The sequence below is a fragment of the Leptonychotes weddellii genome, chromosome 13 (genome assembly GCF_054177405.1).
Source record: "Leptonychotes weddellii isolate Sample4059 chromosome 13, ASM5417740v2, whole genome shotgun sequence".
NCBI classification, from domain to species: Eukaryota; Metazoa; Chordata; class Mammalia; order Carnivora; family Phocidae; genus Leptonychotes; species Leptonychotes weddellii.
The window spans coordinates 77,222,030-77,239,504 of record NC_138381.1 but is presented as its reverse complement, the minus strand read 5'-3'; the positions used below and the strand labels follow the sequence as shown (position 1 = coordinate 77,239,504).

At 59.6% G+C, this 17,475-nt stretch overlaps 1 protein-coding gene across 1 annotated transcript in view; it reads left to right on the top strand.

Annotated features, from left to right (window-relative positions):
• NCOR2 (nuclear receptor corepressor 2) overlaps positions 1-17,475 on the top strand; it is a 164,559-nt gene that overhangs the window by 129,673 nt on the left and 17,411 nt on the right. Inside the window, exons 22-29 of the mRNA XM_081800960.1 lie at positions 4,621-4,741; positions 5,194-5,350; positions 9,541-9,705; positions 10,484-10,623; positions 11,359-11,461; positions 11,699-11,803; positions 12,094-12,197; positions 15,470-15,722. Of these exons, the coding sequence (XP_081657086.1) occupies positions 4,621-4,741; positions 5,194-5,350; positions 9,541-9,705; positions 10,484-10,623; positions 11,359-11,461; positions 11,699-11,803; positions 12,094-12,197; positions 15,470-15,722 (1,148 nt within the window). The remainder of the gene's footprint in view (positions 1-4,620; positions 4,742-5,193; positions 5,351-9,540; positions 9,706-10,483; positions 10,624-11,358; positions 11,462-11,698; positions 11,804-12,093; positions 12,198-15,469; positions 15,723-17,475) is intronic.

Sequence of the window (17,475 nt, the reverse complement as noted above, 5' to 3'; positions counted from 1 at the left end):
TCCCTGGACAGGCCCAGGATGCGTCTCGTTCTGGCTGCTGCCCGACGACCTTTGGAGAGAGAAATCATATTCTGCTTTTACTCTCCATCACCTTCTGCCAGGCAGCTCCGCCTGGGAGTTTTCTTGGCTGACGACCAGAGATAGTGGATTTGATTGCTAAGCCTTGAGCTCGCCTGCCCTCCTCTGTCCCAGTTTCCAGAGAGGGTGCCTGGGTACTTTCTGGTGGGGTGGAGACTTCAGAAAACCCCTTCCCCTGGGCCTCAGTTTTCTATAAGATGGGTGTGGTGTCCCTACTTTCGGGCTTCCTGTGAGCATAATGGAGGTCATAGCATAAACTGCAGCCTGGTGCCAGGCCCACACACACTAGGTGCTCAATGAACAGTTAGCTGCCTTCGGATCTGCTTTAGGAACACCGAAAGTGTACTCCAAGAGCGGGCTGGAGTGTGACTTCTTCCCCCATGCCCCTGAAATTTTGAAGGAATCCCAACAGCAATTTCACTTTTATTTCTTTATTCCGTAAATGATTGACTGGGCACCAGGGTGTGCCAGGCGCCCTTCTAGGTGCGAGGGATGCTGGGAACAGAACAGATGACCCCTGATTCCAGAGTGCTTCCATTCTGGCGAGAGTGGCTAGTATGGGATGGGAACATTCAAGAAGCAAAACTGCTCCTGTGATAAGTGGGAGATGGGAAGATCAGGGGTGCTGGGCAGAGGCCGTGTGTGGAGCAGTCAGGGATGCCTCTCTGAGGAGGTGGCATGGGAGGGATCAGAGTCTGTAGTGGGAGGTGTGGGAGGAACGGCCAGTGCAAAGGCCCTGCGGCTGCATGAGTTTATGTTCGGTGGAAGGCAAAGAGGGCTGTGGCAGAGCGGAGGGAGGGAGAGGGACAGGAGAGGAGGTGACAGGTGGGCAGGGACCTGGCCCTACAGGGAGCAACAGAACCATGTCTATGCAGACAGTGTTCACGACCAGCCTTCCCTTACCCTCCAGCATGGCAGCAAGGATGAGCTCAGCCTGGTGATCATAGGGAAGCCAAGGGGGGCACTTAGCAGACAGAGAGGGGCACCCTGTCCAGACCCAGGGTGTCCCCAGTCCTTCGTTTCTCATCCCCCTCCCCCAGCCCTGGCCCTCCAGTGTGGGAAGAAAACCCACAGTGATTTGAAGATCACCTGACCCGCTCAGCCCCAGGTGCTGCTATCCATGCTTCGTGTGCAGTCCTTTGTTCCACCCACAGAACAGCCCTGGGAGGGCAGGGGTGACTGTTCTCATGCCCATTTTACAGATGGGGAAGCCGAGGCACAGTGGTTCTGTCCGACAGCTGAAGGTGGGATTTGAACTGGGAGCATGAGCCCTGAACCGCTCCCAGCCGCATTGCTGGCTTCCCCTCTCCTCCTGGGTCACATGCCTGGTGCCAGGCTCCGAGAGCCCCGCCCCCCCCGGGCCTCCGGAGAGGAACATAAAAGCTGCTGTCTTCCAGGAAAACAAAGGAAAGAGCACAGAGGCAGGGCTGCCCCTGAGGAGGGCTCCTGGAGGCAGCGCTCACCCACTGTGGCGGCTGGAACGAGGGAAAGTTGGGAGTCCTGTCCGTGCTAAGTATCTTCCCAGACGCTGAGGCTTGTGAAGGACTTGAACCCAAGCCCTTGCTCTTGGATGCTGGCCTCTTAGAGTGAGAGGTCGGGGTGGTGACAGGAGGCCTCTCGTAACTGTGAAGTGCTATGCCCATGGCCCCAGTCCCCGCTGAGCTCCTGCCTCACTCGGTGGGGGACTCCGGAAAGAGGAGTCTGGGTCTCTGTGTGTGCCCTGAATGGGTGCTTGCTGAGAGCGTTTGAGGGGGGGTCCCTGCTCCCCTGCTCTCTAATGTGATGGGACCCTTCCTGGGTGAGGAGCTGTTGGGAAACCGAAGGAGGGCCCAGGGGCCCTAGTTCGCTGGCAAACACTTCACTTTGTATGTGTTATAAAAGCATACTTACATGATAGAAAATGTTATTTTTTAACTTTAGTACTGTGTCTTGTAGTAGTTTCGTATTTTTGTACACCTGTAAAATACTACATTTCATCGTTTGTGGAAACGGTACAGTTAATCAAACTCTTGATTTCATGGTTAGCACATAGTACATTCTTTATTTTCTTCTCACGACAGCTTTATGGAGCTATAATTCAGCGACTATACAAGTCAGCCGTTAAAGCATGCAGTTGAGTGGATTTTAGTCTGTTCACAGAGGCGTGCGACCATCACTGCTGTTGAACTCCAGAACGTTTCCGTCACCCCAGAAAGAAACCCTGTACCCTCCAGCATCACTCCTCGTTCCGCCCCCAGCCCCTGGCCTCCACTCAGGTCTCTTCTGTGGATTCGCCCCTTCTGGACATTTCTTATCAGTGGATCCCCACAACACGTGGCCTTTTGTGTCTGGCTTCTCTCACTCGGCATCTTGTTCTCAAGATCCGTCCATGTTGTAGCAGGTGTCATACTTCTTCCTTTTTATGGCTGAATCGTAGTCTGTTGTGTGGACGGACCCGTGTTTGGATATTTGGGTGCCTTCCACCCAAATATGGTGCAGCTGTGAGCTTCGTGAATAGGTTTTCTTGTGGGCCTGTGTTCTCAGTTCTTGTGGGCAGACCCCCAGGAGCCGGGTTGCCAGGTCAGGTGATAACTGCGTTTCGCCTCTTGAGGAACGGCCAGACTTCTTCCAAAGCGGCATATCCATTTTTAAATTGAAGTTTACAAGTGCGGGTCGGTTTAAATGGGTGCTGGGAGGTAGAGGGAAGGGGAGGCTGGGCGTGGTGGAGGGTTGAGGCAGGTGGGGAGGTCAGGACAGCTGATGGCGTTGGTGCTTAGGCCCGTTAGGGTGCCTGGGCCCGGGTCCTGAGTGCAGGGGAGCAGGGAGGGCCGGCGGCTACAGGAAAGGCCCCAGAGCTCGCGGAGCAGAGCGCGAGCAGGGTCTGGGGAGGTGGAGAGGTGAGGGCGGGAGGGAGGGTGAGCAGGTGGGGAGGACCGTGGAGGCCGGCTGAGCATGGAGAAGTCAGAACGACCTTCCCCTGCGCCCGGCCCCACCTGCACGCCTCGGGCAGCCCCACCAGGCGTCACCGTGTCTGTCTCCGCTCAGCCGAGCATGTGGCAGATGCGGGTGGGAGGCAGGTACCCGCAGCACAGCCTGTCATGGCCACGGCTCGGTGGCCCCACCACCATCGAGAGCAGAGGGCACCTAGGCCCTGAGTCAGGTGTCTGCCTGGCTCCATCCGCAGAAGGAGGCGTGCTTTCCTCTTCGCTGGGGGTCTGGCACCAGCTGCCGGGCTGCGGAGTGGTGTGAGCCATGTTCTGGTTGTCACGGCTTTTACCTGGAAGGCAGTGCTGTGGCTTCTAGTCTGCACGTGGCATCACCTGGTATGGTCGCAGAGCACAGTAGGGGCTGTGTCCACAGGACCCTCCAGCTTTGGGGACCCAGCCTTAGCTTTGCCCTCTGGGTGAATCCCAGCCCATGGCCAGTGCCCTCATGCACCCTGTTCGGTCATCTGCTGTGGCGTCCTGCAGGCCGAGACCAGATCCTGGGTGTCTGTGCTCCCCAGGCACAGCGCTGGGTCGGCTGTGTGCTCAGCAAGTGCAGATCGCAGGAGAGAGTTAACAGCTGGGCAAGAACCTGGCAGCCTTGGTGGGTGGGTGAGGGTGTGAGGTGGGGGCAGACTGAGCTCCCACCTTGGACACTCCATGCCAACTAGGGAGCCAGACGGGGTTTGTGGCAAGTTGCTGTGCCCAATACTCTGGGATTTCCTGGAAATCCCTGAAGTCTTCCTGAAGGAGGTGACATCTGTGAACAGCTCAGGAGCCCCACCCCGCAGGGCAGGCTCTGCCTGGGTGCCCCAGACTCTGCAGCCCTACACTGGAGGGACCCTGCCCCTGGCATCTGCTTCGGCCCCACTGTGTGCCCTTTACAGGTGCCCAGTTCTGTACGTCTACAGCAGATGGACATGACCTCACTTTGGGGAATGAAGCATTTATAGGCCCGGTTCAGCTCATGGCCACACTTCTGGCCAGTAGGTAGACCGTGTACTTGCTGACCAGCCCCTCCATACAAAGCCTGCAGTCTACCTGCTTTTAGCCCTTCAGTAAACAGTGAGATTCTAGTTAGTGGAACATTCTGGTTGAGAGGGTAGGTTCCCCAACTCCTGTCCTCCAATAAGTGGGGTCCACTCAGTCCCACGCCCTGGTGCCTGAGCCTCTCATATTTGGGTGATGAATAATCTCTTAAACTCACCAAGCCTTCATCTAGTTGATTCTTCGGCTTTCTGCAACTTCTGGCGGGCCATGTGTGGCTCGGGCCCTGAGTCCGGGCGTCCCTGGGACTTTGCTTGCCTCGGGCTCTCTGGGGAGTGTTTGATCCTGGCCTGGGCCTCTGGGCTGGGGTTGGAAGAGATCTTGGCTCCTCATGGAGCCAGCAAGGACCAGAGGAGGGAGGGAGGAGTCGTCTGTCCCTGCTCCCCACCCCCAGAGTCCTGGTTGGTCTCCTCGGCCGGGTGACCCTGGACATTTGCCTCACTTCTGGTAGCCCCTCCAGCCCCGTCGTGCAGGACTGGAGCCAGGAGAGGCCAGCTGTGAGCCTGCGGGCTGACGCTCGTCTCTCTCTCAGGCTGCTGTCACCACGGCCCAGCCTCCTCACCCCGACCAGTGACACCAGGGCCAACGTCTCACCCCAGAAGCCGCTGGACCTGAAGCAGCTGAAGCAGCGGGCAGCCGCCATACCCCCAATCGTGAGTGCCCCGGCACCCCCTCTCGCACCCCAGAACTACTGCCAAGCAAGGCCTCAGCCACCGTGCCCCCCCCCCACCCTTCACCGCTGCTTCCAGAAGGCAGTAGATCAGGGCGGGCGCAAAGCCCCAGGGGGCGGGGGGCAGCACCTGCAGCCTCGCTCTTCCCAGCTCTTCCCAGCTCTTCCCAGCAGCCTCGTGTTTCCTGGAGAAATCCCCATGGAGATGAGGTGGGAACGGCTCCAGGGAGCTGGCAGGCGTGCAGGGTGGGGCTCTGGAGGAACCAGGGAGCTGGCGGCCTGCTGGTCTCCCTTCTGCCCTCCCAGCCTGGTGCCCTTGGGCCCCTCACTGCCGTGGCTCTCAGGCTTGTCATGTGCAGGGGGCCGGAAGGCTGTTCCTCGTCTCTGTGGCTCCTGGACCGCCTGTAAAGATACTCTCCCCCCTGCTTCTCTCAGCAGGTCAGCAAAGTCCATGAGCCCCCCCGGGAGGACACAGCTCCGCCCGCCCCCCCGCCACCGCAGCCCCTGCAGCCAGAGAACGACACCCCCCAGCAGCCCAGCAGCAGCCCTCGAGGCAAAAGCAGGAGCCCCGTGCCTCCTGCTGACAAGGAGGGTGAGTGTGTGCCCGTGGCCGTGGTGGAGAGCAGGGGAGAGTGGGGGGCCTGGCAGGGATGAGGGATAAGGGGCGTCTGTGCATCCAGAGCAGCTGCTGCGGACTCCAAGCAGAGTAGCGGGGCGGGCCAGCTAGAGGACTCGAACAGGTCGGGGGGACAGTAGGGCACGGCGGGAACGGGGGTGAATCAGAGGACCCCTGCTCTCTCTAAGGTAGGCACATACTGGCTTTCAGCCAGGTCACCCCGTGGCAGGACAGGCCTGCCGTTGTGCTTCTGGGGAAGCCAGAAATCCATGTTTTCACCTGAGCTGCAGTTTCTCAACGTTGGCAACTTTAAAACATTTTCAGAAGCATTGTATATGCATGTAAGCACGTCTGTGGCTCAGCCTCTGACTCCATGTGATTCAGCCCACACATGAGCTTCTAGAACCGTGGTTGAGGTTCAGCGCCCAGCTGGCAGCAACTCTGGGGCCTGGGCAGGAAGCACTGCTCCCTCCAGCTCTCATCCTGACCTTACTCCAGGCGGGGGTCCCTGGGTTCACTGGGGAGCCGTGCGAGTAATTCCCTGAGCAGCTGTGTTCCAGCAACTGCCCAGGGCGTGCTTTATTGTTGCCACGTGAAGCTCAAGGTCAGGAGACAGGCAAGGCGTGGTTTCTTGGATTATCTGTCTCTGCCTCACATTTCCCACTGGACCCAAGAAGCTCCAGGCCTGTGTCCCCAAAGGGGCACCCTCTCCAGAGCAGCCTGGCGTGCCGCACGGGCCATGTGCATCACAGGTGATGGGAGCCGGTCCTCCGGGGGTCCCCCCACACTGGGCTAGCCTAGGCTTCTGCTGGCTCCTGCCCTCGGGATCTGAGGGCAGCAGGACCCCAGCCCACCCTCCCTGAGCAGCACAGTACACGGGTGGGCTCGGGTGGGCTCAGGTGGCCTGCACCCCCTGCTTGGGTAGAACAGCCCTTCTTCTCTAGAAAGCCAGGCTGGCCCTTGGCCACAGGCCTCCTTGAGGATGGGTGTTGCTTGCCTGTCTGAGGACAAAGAGCAGGGCTATCCCTGAAGGAGGACGGCTCCACACTTCCCACAAGTGACACAGGCCTGCCAGACATTCCCTGTTTAATCAACCTGCCCCCTTGCCTCCCTGCGGCCGCTTCCACCTGCTGCAGAAAGTCTCAGACGCCACCCACAGGGGCGGGCGTGCATCCTGGCCAGCACACGGGCTGTCCTGTGGCTGTCCACTGGACCAGGACATTTGCTGAACACCTGTGATGGCCAAGTGCTGGGCTAGGCACGGGGGTTCGGCAGTGAGCAGGATGAACTCCTTGATTCGGGGAGCTCTTTCTGTGATCGAGAAGGACGTTAAGGCAGGACACGCACATAAGGAAGCAAGATGACTTTAGGTTACTTCATGCAATTGAAGAAAAAAGCAGGGTGAGGAGGGGCTCAGAGGAGCAGTCTCTCTGGAGATGATGAATCAGTCATGGGAAGATCCCGGGGAAGGGCGTTCCAGGCAGAGGGAATAGCATGTGCAAAGGCCCTGGGGTGGGGACAAGCTTGGTGTGTTTGGGGAGCTGCCAGAAGGTCGCTGTGGCTGGGGAGAGGGTAGGATAGAGGATCAGAGAGGGAAATGGGGGCCCATGATTGTGTAAGGCCTCGTAGGCCATGGTACCACGGGGACTTTGTCTCTGGTGTGGGAGAAGCCTTTTCAGGAGGAGTTTTAATGTGTTTGTGTTGTGGGAGAGAATCTGCTTTCTGTTTTGGAAAGATTTCTTTCTCTCTGATCATTGTTGAGGAGTAAGAGCTCCAGGGTGTTGGGCAGATGGAGGAGGCCACAGTGCTGTTCCTGATCAGCTGTGGTGGCAGCCTGGGCTGCAGGGGTGACCATGGAGGTGGGGAGGAAGGGGGTGCGCGGGGAGTTTGTTTCAGAGGCAGAGCCAGTGGGGCCTGCTGATGAACTCGAGTGGGGATGGGGCCGGGGTGTCTGCCTTCTCTTGGGACCCTGCAGCCCCCCCGTACTGGGGCCAGGACAGCCCGTGATGGGAGTGGCGTTTGCTGGGCGAGAGCGGGGTCTGGCTCCAGAAGACCTTCCAGCCTTGGGGCAGCAGCCCAGGTGTTGGCTGTGCGGTGATGTCCGGGGCCCAAACAGCTCTGGCCTGTGTCAGATCTGAGCAGGGCTAGGCTGCCCGTGGGTGGCTGGGCACCACACGGGGCTCGCCAGGACCTGCTGGGACAGGTCATAGGCTCTGTCCTGGGAGAAAGTGAGCCACCACCAGTGGTTTCTGAGTCTGGCCTAGGGTTGTGCTGTTCCCTGGAAGGGCACCCCGCCGCAGACGGTGTGCCGGGCAGCAGGCACTGTGTGCTTTTCTCACAGGGTCCGCCTCGCTGCTCAGTGTCCTTAGGCACATGTGTGAACTTTACATCCAGCACTACCTCTCTGGTCTCGCAGGAGCCTTCCCTGCTCCCTGGCCCCTGCGTGGAGCGGCTCAGCCAAGCCAGGCCCTCGACTCCCCTGGGGCCAGCTGGAGGAACAGGTTGTCTCTGCAGGCTCTCGGCCTCCTGCCCAGCCTGGCCCAGCCCCAGATTTCCCTTCCAGCCCTGGAACCCAGCACAGGCCAGGCGCAGCTGGACAAGCCGAGGCCCGGGGGAGTTCACGGCAGGGCTGCGGAATCCCTCCACTGAGTTAGTCCCTGCACGCTCTCCTGTGGGCTGCCCACTCGACCAGGGCACAGGTTCTGGGGGACCTCGGTCTCTCATGGGGGAGATAGAGAGAGGATCTGGAACAAGCACGCCTCCCCTGCCCCCGGCTGTGCCCACAGCAGGCATCACTAATCGATGCTGACACTCTGCTGCCGTACCTCAGTGGGCTTTCACAACCTTCCTCTGCCATCCGGAGGTGGCCCAAGAGATGACACCTGCCTGCTATTCCTGTCCCAGGGGCTGGAGAGTTCTGGCGTTTCCAAGCTGTGTCTCCTGCCCAACTTCTCAGCCAGTTCTCTCTCTTGGGATTGGTCCCCAAGCCCTTCCCTCTCAAGGGAGAGGTTCAGAGCTTGAGGCAGATTTCAGCAGAGTGGGAGGTGGGCGGGAGAACACCATGATGACAGACCCGAGGCCCTGGCCTTTGGCCCTGTCTACAGGGTGTCCCCCAGGCCTGAGAATCTGGGGGCATCTGCTGTTGATCCTCCTGTGGGCAGAGTGCCTAGTGAAGGCTCAGATCACAGCCTGTAGCCTGACTGCCTGGGCTCGAAGCTCCCTCCCTTGCCAGCTGTGGCCCTTTGGCCAGGTGATCTCCCCTCTCCTGGCCTCAGTTTTCCCATCTGTAAAACGGGGACGGTGACAGTTCTGTTTGGGCGTAGCGAGGATAAATGAGTCGGCGCACACAAAGCACTTGAGAAGTGCCGGCCCGCAGGAGGCTACGGAGCAGGGGGGGCGCGTTACCCTCCTGTCTTGTAACCTGAGCTGCGCAGGCCGGCGAGCATTCAAATCCTGACTTGGCCAGGTATTTGCTGCTGACCTTAGACAACACCACCGATGTGTCTGTACCTCTGTTTCCCCTCCGTATGACAGAGCTAGCAGCTCTCGCGAGCTCACTAGGGAGGCTCCTTGGGTCCACGCTGGGTGGGAGGCACTTAGCACAGTGCCCGGTACGTGTTCCACAAACAGGCTGCTGTGCGGGGATTTCTCCCGAGTGTCTGGATCTCCGGCCGCCCCTCCGGCCGGGGCGTACGTATCATGGCGAGCCTTCATTGCTGTGCAGAGGCCAGCCAGCTGTTTCTAGAAAGAGCCGGACAGTAAATATTGTAGGCTTTATGGGCCAGACGGTCTCGGCCGCAGTGGCTCAGCTCGGCCGCAGACAAGTACACAGGCGGTGCGATCGTGCCCTGGAGCAAGTGTCTGCGGGAGCAGGCCCTGTTCCACCGGCCGTCAGCCCCTGCTGTGGAGGTTTGTCCAGGGCGCCTCGCTTGCCTGGCATGCTGGGACTTAGAAGCTCCCTAGGATCTCAGGGGCTCAGGGCATGCCGGCCTGCAGACTTGGGGGACTCCCAACACAGACCCCCATTCCTGCTGGCCAGGACCCCATCCTTGCCCAAGGTCAGTGCTGTGGGCACAGGAGGGCCTTGTGTGAGCAGGGGTGGCCGGGGCCACTGGGTCCCTGAGGGCTGGCCGAGTTCGGCTGACTGCCCTCCCTCGTCCCCTCAGCAGAGAAGCCTGTGTTCTTCCCAGCCTTTGCACCCGACGGCCAGAAGCTGCCCACAGAGCCCCCGTGCTGGACATCAGGCCTGCCCTTCCCTGTGCCGCCTCGTGAGGTGATCAAGGCCTCCCCGCATGCCCCTGACCCCTCGGCCTTCTCCTACGCCCCACCTGGTGAGTAGCTTGGCCCACGCTTGGGCTCCTCAGGTGCCAAGCTGAGTCAGCCGACACCATCATTGGGTGCCAGCTATTTGCAGTGGTTTGGAACCGCATGCAGAAGGATCTTAGAGTCTGATGAGATCCAACAAGAGGGATAGTCTGGTCAGTGAAAGGAAAAGAAGAGATCTACTGAGATTTGAGAAATTTGCAGGATTAAGATTGAAGCCACTGGCAATAGGGAGCCATAGGAGGTGCTTGAGCTGGTGAGGGGCAGCCCTACAGTGGGGGCTCTGCCTTCTATCAGTGACTTAGAGCTAGAGAATGGACAGGTGGAAAGAAAAGCCTGGGGAGACCACAAGCACCAGGTCAGGTGAGCCAAGTCAGAGGTTAAGACTTCATTCTGGAAGCAGTGGGGGAGCCATAGAAGGTTCATAGCAGAGGGGAGGATGTGAACCAGTAGACTTATTAGAAAGATCCTTCAGTTCCTGTGAGGGGAATGGGCTACTGCTGGGGCGGGGCGGAGGGGTTGGGTAAAGTGGGAACGGGGAGACCAGTTAAAAGGTCTGGGCCAGAGAGGAGGGGCTTGGGCCAGGGACTGGGCTGTGACAGGGTGGGACGGAGGGAGGCTTCCCTGAGTTGTGGCGTGTGACCTGAAGACACAGGAGCTCATCAGGACAGAGATGGGAGGGGCAGGAGAGGGGCGTGTGGGGACAGGGACCTGCCTGGGGGGGTCTGTCTGGCAGGGGCATGACCACTGCTGGGGCCCTGTGATGGACAGATATGTGCCCTGCAGGTCACCCACTGCCTCTGGGCCTCCACGACAGTGTCCGGCCTGTGCTACCACGCCCACCCACCATCTCCAACCCGCCGCCCCTCATCTCCTCCACTAAGCACCCCAGCGTCCTCGAGAGGCAAATGAGTGCTATCTCCCAGGTGAGACGGGAGGGCCAGGGCCTCCCCAGGAGCGTCTGTGTGGCCTGGTGCCCGGAGAACAGCCCCTTTCTCTTTTGGGGGTTCAGTCTTTCCATCTATAAAATGGGGGCATCAGAAGCGGTGATAGCTGGGTGGGAACTGGGCACCCAGGGGGCCAGGGTCATCTCTATGCACAGCACTGTTGGGGTCTGAGCTGGCTGGAGCTTGTCCCAGGCACTCAGGACCTTGGGACTCTGGAGTAGTCAAGAGCATGGGCCCTGCAACCAGACTGTGTGGCCTTGGGCAAATTACCTAAGCTTTCTGTGCCTCAGTTTCCCCTCTGTGAAATGGAAGATTGAATGGCCTAGACACACAGCACGTGGTGAGCCTGTCTGGGACTACCTGTCCCTTGGCCTCCCTGACCTACCCACCTGTGTGATGAGGGACGGGGCGAGGTGTCTGCTCTGTCCCAGCCCACATGCGTGCATCGTTCCCTTTAAACCATACCAGATCATGATGGCCACTTCATAGGTGAAGGGACCGAGGCTCAGGAGAGCCAGGGACTTGTCCATGGTCACTCGGCTGAGCAGCAGGGCTGGGACTTGAGTCCCAGTGCCCTGACCTGCATGTGATCCTGAGGTTCCTCTCCTCTTGGGCTTTCGTGGAAGGGGATATCAGGGTACTCTGGCTGGGCTTGGGCATGGGGTGGAGGGACTGTGGGGGCCCCTGTGACCCCATGACCTCTGCCCCTCGCAGGGCATGTCGGTGCAGCTCCACGTCCCATACTCCGAGCACGCCAAGGCCCCTGTGGGCCCTATCACCATGGGGCTGCCCCTCGCCATGGACCCCAAGAAGCTGGGTAAGGATCTACGCCCCCCCTACCTGGACGGTCCAGGTTTGGCTCCAGCTGTCCATGTTGGGGGGAGGAGGGAAGGCAGCTTGGCTGCTGGGACCATGGCCTGAGCTTGCAGGGAGGGTGGCACTCCCAAATCCCCGGCAGTGCCAGACCTCCACCCCTGGGTAGGATTAGGTGGGGGCCCTCCCTCCGAGTCCCTGTCCCAGTGGCACATGGCTCACTGCCCTCGCCCATCCCCAGCACCCTTCAGCGGAGTGAAGCAGGAGCAGCTGTCCCCACGGGGCCAGGCTGGGCCACCGGAGAGCCTGGGAGTGCCCACAGCCCAGGAGACATCCGTGCTGAGAGGTGAGGGCATGAGGGGTGGACGTGAGGCCTAGAGTCTGCCCTGCACCCCCAGCGGCTGCCCCTCTGCTCTTTGGAGGAGGGTCTAGGTGGGAGCGGGATCTTTTATCCAAAATCTGCTGAGCATCGTCCGCTCCCAGAAGGTCCAGAAGCCCGTCTTCATGATGGTTCACCCATTTAGGGGCAGGGGGTCCTCTGCGTTGAGACACCAAGGGGGCCTTGCAGGTCAGGAGCACCGTCCCCTGGGAAGGGGTTGCAGACACCCTTTATGCCCCGTGTCTCGTGTCTTTTAGGGACATCCCTGGGCTCGGTTCCAGGAGGAAGCATCACCAAGGGCATCCCCAGCACGCGGGTGCCTTCCGAGAGCCCCATCACCTACCGCGGCTCCATCACCCACGTAGGTGTCCTGGGGCCCCGCCTCAGGGAGGAGGGGGGGACCGGCAGGCCGGGGCTCCAGATGCGGCCCTGACCGCCGCAGAGCGGTGGGCCAGCCCATCTGTTCCCTCTGGCGTCACTGTGCGGCCCCGGTCTTGGTGGCTAGGGCGATGTCCTGGCGATAGGAGCTCATGCTCTGGTCATTTGCCCGCTTGGAGCCAGGCCCATTAGGTGCCGAGCGTCACACACAAGGTGCCCCTTGCGAGGTGCTGACGGTCAAGCAGCAGGTGGCCCGAGATACACAGACCGGTCAGAACTGGGCCGATGGCTTCACAGGATCCGGTGCTTCCGATGGAGTAAGCCTCTGCGATTAAGAACGCCCGGGGCCACCCAGGCCAGTGGGGGAGACTTCTTGGGGGTGAGCCCCACGGGAGTCTCGGGGAACAGCATTCCCGGTTCAGGGGACAGCACGTGGGAGCATCTCTGACACGGGCAAGGACCAGCGAGGGGCCATGGTGCCTGGAGCAGGAGGGGGACTCCCTGCCGGGTGTCAGCGGGCAGGTGCTCTGCACCCTGGCGGAGCCGGCCCCCACCCCTGTGGCCCCTCGTGTGCCGTCCTCATCCTCCCTGGTTTTGACTTCAGTCCCAGAAAACAAAGGATTCGTCTTGTGCTAGCCTTGACCTTGTGGTGTTGGGCCGCAGTCTGGCATCGCAGCCACGTTCACCTCTGCAGCAGGGAGGGCGGGATGACGTCCGCCCCCTCCCAGGCCTTGCAGGGCGAGCCGATCACGAGGCCCTCCGGTGTCAGGGAGCGGGGATCAGTTCTCTACCTGACCGAGGTGGGGGGCTCCCCGCACATCTGGGGCCCGTTAAACTCTCTCCTCGCTGGCCAGCGAGCAGGAAGTGTGGCTCCATCACCTCCTGGAGTCCTTAACACCCTGGCTTTCTTATCTTCCCTTCCACCCAGCTCCAGACAAGACACTTTACACTGGCCCAGAGTCCATGCTATTATGGCTCGTTTTGTAGATAAGAAGACCGAAGCTCAGAGGTTAAACCTGAGGTCACGTAGCTAGTAAGTAGTGGACCCAGAGTTTTGTGCCCAGCTGCATCTGGCTCTAGAACGTCGTGCCAGAGAACGAGGAGCCAGAACACGCAGGTGTGCGTGCCCAGACACGCTTGCATACACGGACACACGCACGGACACACACACGCGGACACAGTGCAGACACAGGGCATGTGGAAAAACAGACACGCAGGCGCACAGACCGGGAGACACACGGACATCCACAGTCATGCACACCCTGCCCCGCCCACACGCACGTTAACGGTGGAGCATCAGGCCATAGGCTGGCCCGCGATGAGGTGTCTTTGACCGCGGTGGCCTCAGATCACACCACAGAGGAGAAAGCTGTAGATTTTGAAATAACAGACTTTTGGAGGCGGCTTCGCTGAGTGCAAAGAACAGGTACCTGGGGCAAAAGTCAGGCCAAGGTATTCAGGTCCCCACGGTGGCACACACTCACTCAAGCAGGGGACGGTCTCTCTAGTAAGAGCAGCTGCTCACAGGGTCTTTCTGTGGAGGCATTGGTGATCGAAGGCTGACATCTGCAGTTCCTAGGCACCTTCTGCCCCAGGTTTCCAGGCACCTGGACCCACACTGTCTCGGTCACTCACACCCCTTCAGTTGTCTCTGGCAGAGGGTGGTAGCTGCCAGAATGCATGGTAGTCTGACTTTCCCACCGTCCTGCAATCGGGTGGTGATGAAATCATGCCCAGGCCACACGCACGCGTGCGCTCAGACGCACACATCCTCGAGCCCGGCGGGCACTCGAGGAAGCCCCAACACTCTCTGCTCGCCAGTGCTCCCACCCGCCCTGGGAGTGACGTTCGTCGGGGCCACACCCTGAGGCTGCTCAGCCTTGAAATAGGCCTCAGGCCAACAGTCTCCAGGCACGCACGAGTCTGTCCGGTGTATTGTCCCCAAGGGCACACACCACGCGTGTGTTGCTGTGAGAAGTCGGGGGGAGCCTGTCTGCATTCAGTGTCTTGCTGTCTCTCTCCTCGCCAATCAGGATCTGCAGTAGAGGTCCAGGGGGTTGCTAGCTGTTGCTCTTACCCCACAGGGGGATGTTTCTCAGCAGAGGAGTTCCCGGGGGAGACTCGGGGTCCACTGGTCCAGGGCTGGGCACACAGAGGGACGCCCACATATGTGAAACGGCTCACAGAATCATAAACATCTTGAGCTGGGGACAGCTTGTCTATGCCAAATGCCTTTGAGAATCGTAGATGCAGGGATTATTTCCATTCTGTAGATGTAGAGATGTATAGGCTCAGAGAGGGAATGTGATTTGACAGAGGTCATACAGCAACTTGCTGGTAAAGCTGCTATTTGCCATCCATCAGTCTGACTCCAGACACAGATTTTGGGCCCCACACTCATGTTCTTGGAAGTTGCCCAAGGCAGGATGCTACTCCACGTGACCGTCTTCTTTCTGCTTGAATACCTCCCTCACTAGGGAGCTCACTCTCTTAGGCAGTGGTTTTCCATTGTGGGCAATTTTGCCTCCTAGGGGACATTGGGCAATGCCTAGGGACATCTTTGTTACACCTTGGAGGGGGGAGGTTGGGGGGACACAGGGTAGCTCTAGCATCCAGTGGGTGCAGGCCAGGGATGCCCAGGACAGCACCCACAACAAAGAAGCAACTGGCCCCCCCATGGCAGAGTGTCGAGGTTGAGAACCCCTGGTTTTGGGAAATAGGGGTGCGTGGCCCACGTTCATCAGCACAGCATGGGGGCCACATCTCAGCACCCCCCCTGTCAATTATCGTCAGTAGTTAAATGTCAGGGCTCTGAGAAGGTAAAACCCACACGGGACAGGTTGGAACACAGACTCCAGGGCCAGACTGCCTGGGTTCCAGTCCCAGCTGTGCCCCTGGATGAAGTCACCTAGCGCTCAGCGCCTCAGTCTCCCCCTTGAAACAGGCATGGTGATAGGACCTGTCTTAGGATTAAATGAGCGAATATGTATAAGGGGCTCCAAGTGGTTTCTTTTAACCGTGGGTGTCAGTAAGCTGTGACCTGGTGTTCTGTGTGGTTGCGTCTCCCCCTTTGAAGCAGCATGTGGATGAACACACGTGTGCACTGGTGGGCCTGGCACATGTGAGCATGTGTGTGTGTGTGTGGAGCTGGAGGGACCCGTGTAGGTCTGCTGATCATGCCCGCGTCATGCCTGGTGAGCGCAAGGGGGTCCCCAGGTGGAGCCTGCCAGGCGCTCAACCCCTCTGCACCTCCAGGGCACTCCGGCCGACGTCCTCTACAAAGGCACCATCACCAGGATCATCGGTGAGGACAGCCCCAGTCGCCTGGACCGCAGCCGGGAGGACAGCCTGCCCAAGGGCCACGTCATCTACGAGGGCAAGAAGGGCCACGTCCTGTCCTACGAGGGTGAGTGCTATTGTGAACAGCCTCGTGGGGCTTGGGGGGGCAGCCTTTTTCCTCCCCATCCGCAGAGTCTTTGGTGCCTAGGAAAGCATCTTTATGTGGAGGGTTGACGGGGGCACACCCCGGGGTATTTAGGGCGAGCACAGCGGATGAAGCCCTCCTCAGAGAGCTCTCAGGACACCCACACGAGATGCAAATAGGAAGTCCCCTGTGAACTCTTGAGTCGTGGAAACCCACTCCTCCAGCATGGCTTGTCCACCAAACCCCAGGCTTTGGTGTTTCTGGAGTTGGTCAAGAGAGGAGGGTCCAGAAAAATACGGTCAGGGTAAAAGGCAGCCAGATGTCTGTGGAAAACAGATCTGGGGAGTTTGTGCCCCTCCCATCGGCCTGAGTGGTAAAGAACCGGGCGAAGCATTTTATCCCCATTTTACGGCTGTACGGGGACAGCCAGTGGTCCTGTGTGGCCACCCTCGTGGCCCCTTGAGAGACAAGGAGGCTTGGGATCAGGGAGGAGGATGTTTGGCCCATGGAGGTGGCTGCACAGGGAGTGAGGGCTGGGTGACAGCATGAAGCACAACCAGAGAGGTGGTGATCTGCCTATCCCTGCAAGTATGTAAGCCAGCAGCAGGGAAGGGTTGGCCTGCCTTGCTGGAAGCATAGTGGGGGACCTGAGGCCCAGCACTTCCGGCCAACACTGTGCTCTAATTGGTAGCCCATGGGTGGCCACCAGGGTGTGACGACCAGAGTGACCCTCCCCCTCTCCTTGCCTCTTGCCCTGTCTCCCCTCCTGGGTTCAGGTTCCACAACCAAGGAGCCCTGCACGGGCGGGGCCAGGGGGCGGCGGTTAAGGAAGGACAGAGCCAGGATGTGAGTTTCCCAGCATCCTTGGGCGCCTAGGGCTCTGGAACGGAACGCAGCTCATGGGCACCCCTCTCGGGGGCTGGCCCTGCAGGGCCCTACATTGCTTCTCCTCTGATGAGCGGACACCTTTTCTCCTCTTTGTCTGCCTCTGCCCATGCCCCCTGCCCCCTCGCTCCTGGGAAGTGGAGGTGGTACCATGTAGCTGAGAGTCAGGCTAGCGGCTGTGTCTTGGGCGCCAGCCTTGGTACGTGGCTGAGGGGCCTGCAGTCAAGGCGTACGGGCGGGATGAGCACAGCCTCAGCTCAGGTCCCCACGCCCGTCCTCGAGCTCTCATCTGTAGAGGGTGTTTGCACCAGGGCTTCTCATCCCTCCCATGCTTCCTGGAGCCGGGTGGTTAGGGGGGCGGTGGGGGGGTGCCCTGGCAGCCTGGACAGTGGCTCCTGTCGCTCTGTATGGGTGTGAGCCCCCCGGCTACACTTCTCATCTCTCCATATATACATATATATATATGTATATATATATGTATATATATATACATATATATGTATTTATGTTTTTTTCCATTTTGATCTGAAATCTCCGTGTTTAAACATCAGCAATTTTGAAAAAAATTTAGAGCCACAACCCAGCATGTTTGTAGGCCGCCGCTTTGTAGCCTGTGGAGCGGACCTGGAGAAGTAACAAGAGGGGGAGAACCTGTTGTCTTCGAGGGGCAGGACTGGGGCCCTGGGGAGCTTACTTCTGCTGCTCTGGGGGAGGAGAGGCCCCTGGAGGAGCCCCAGCCTGCTGGGTGAGGCCAGGCCTTGCTCTTCTCAAGAACTGCCTCCCGGCGTTCAGACCCTCAGCCTGTTTGGGGTGCCAGGGTGCACAGCCCGAGGTACCTCCTGGCTCAGCCAGGCCATGTCTGCCGTGGACAGCCCCCTTTCTGTCCTCACGTGGACTTGCCACAGCGCACATATGTGTGTGTGCGTGTATGCACGTGGACACAGACAGGCAC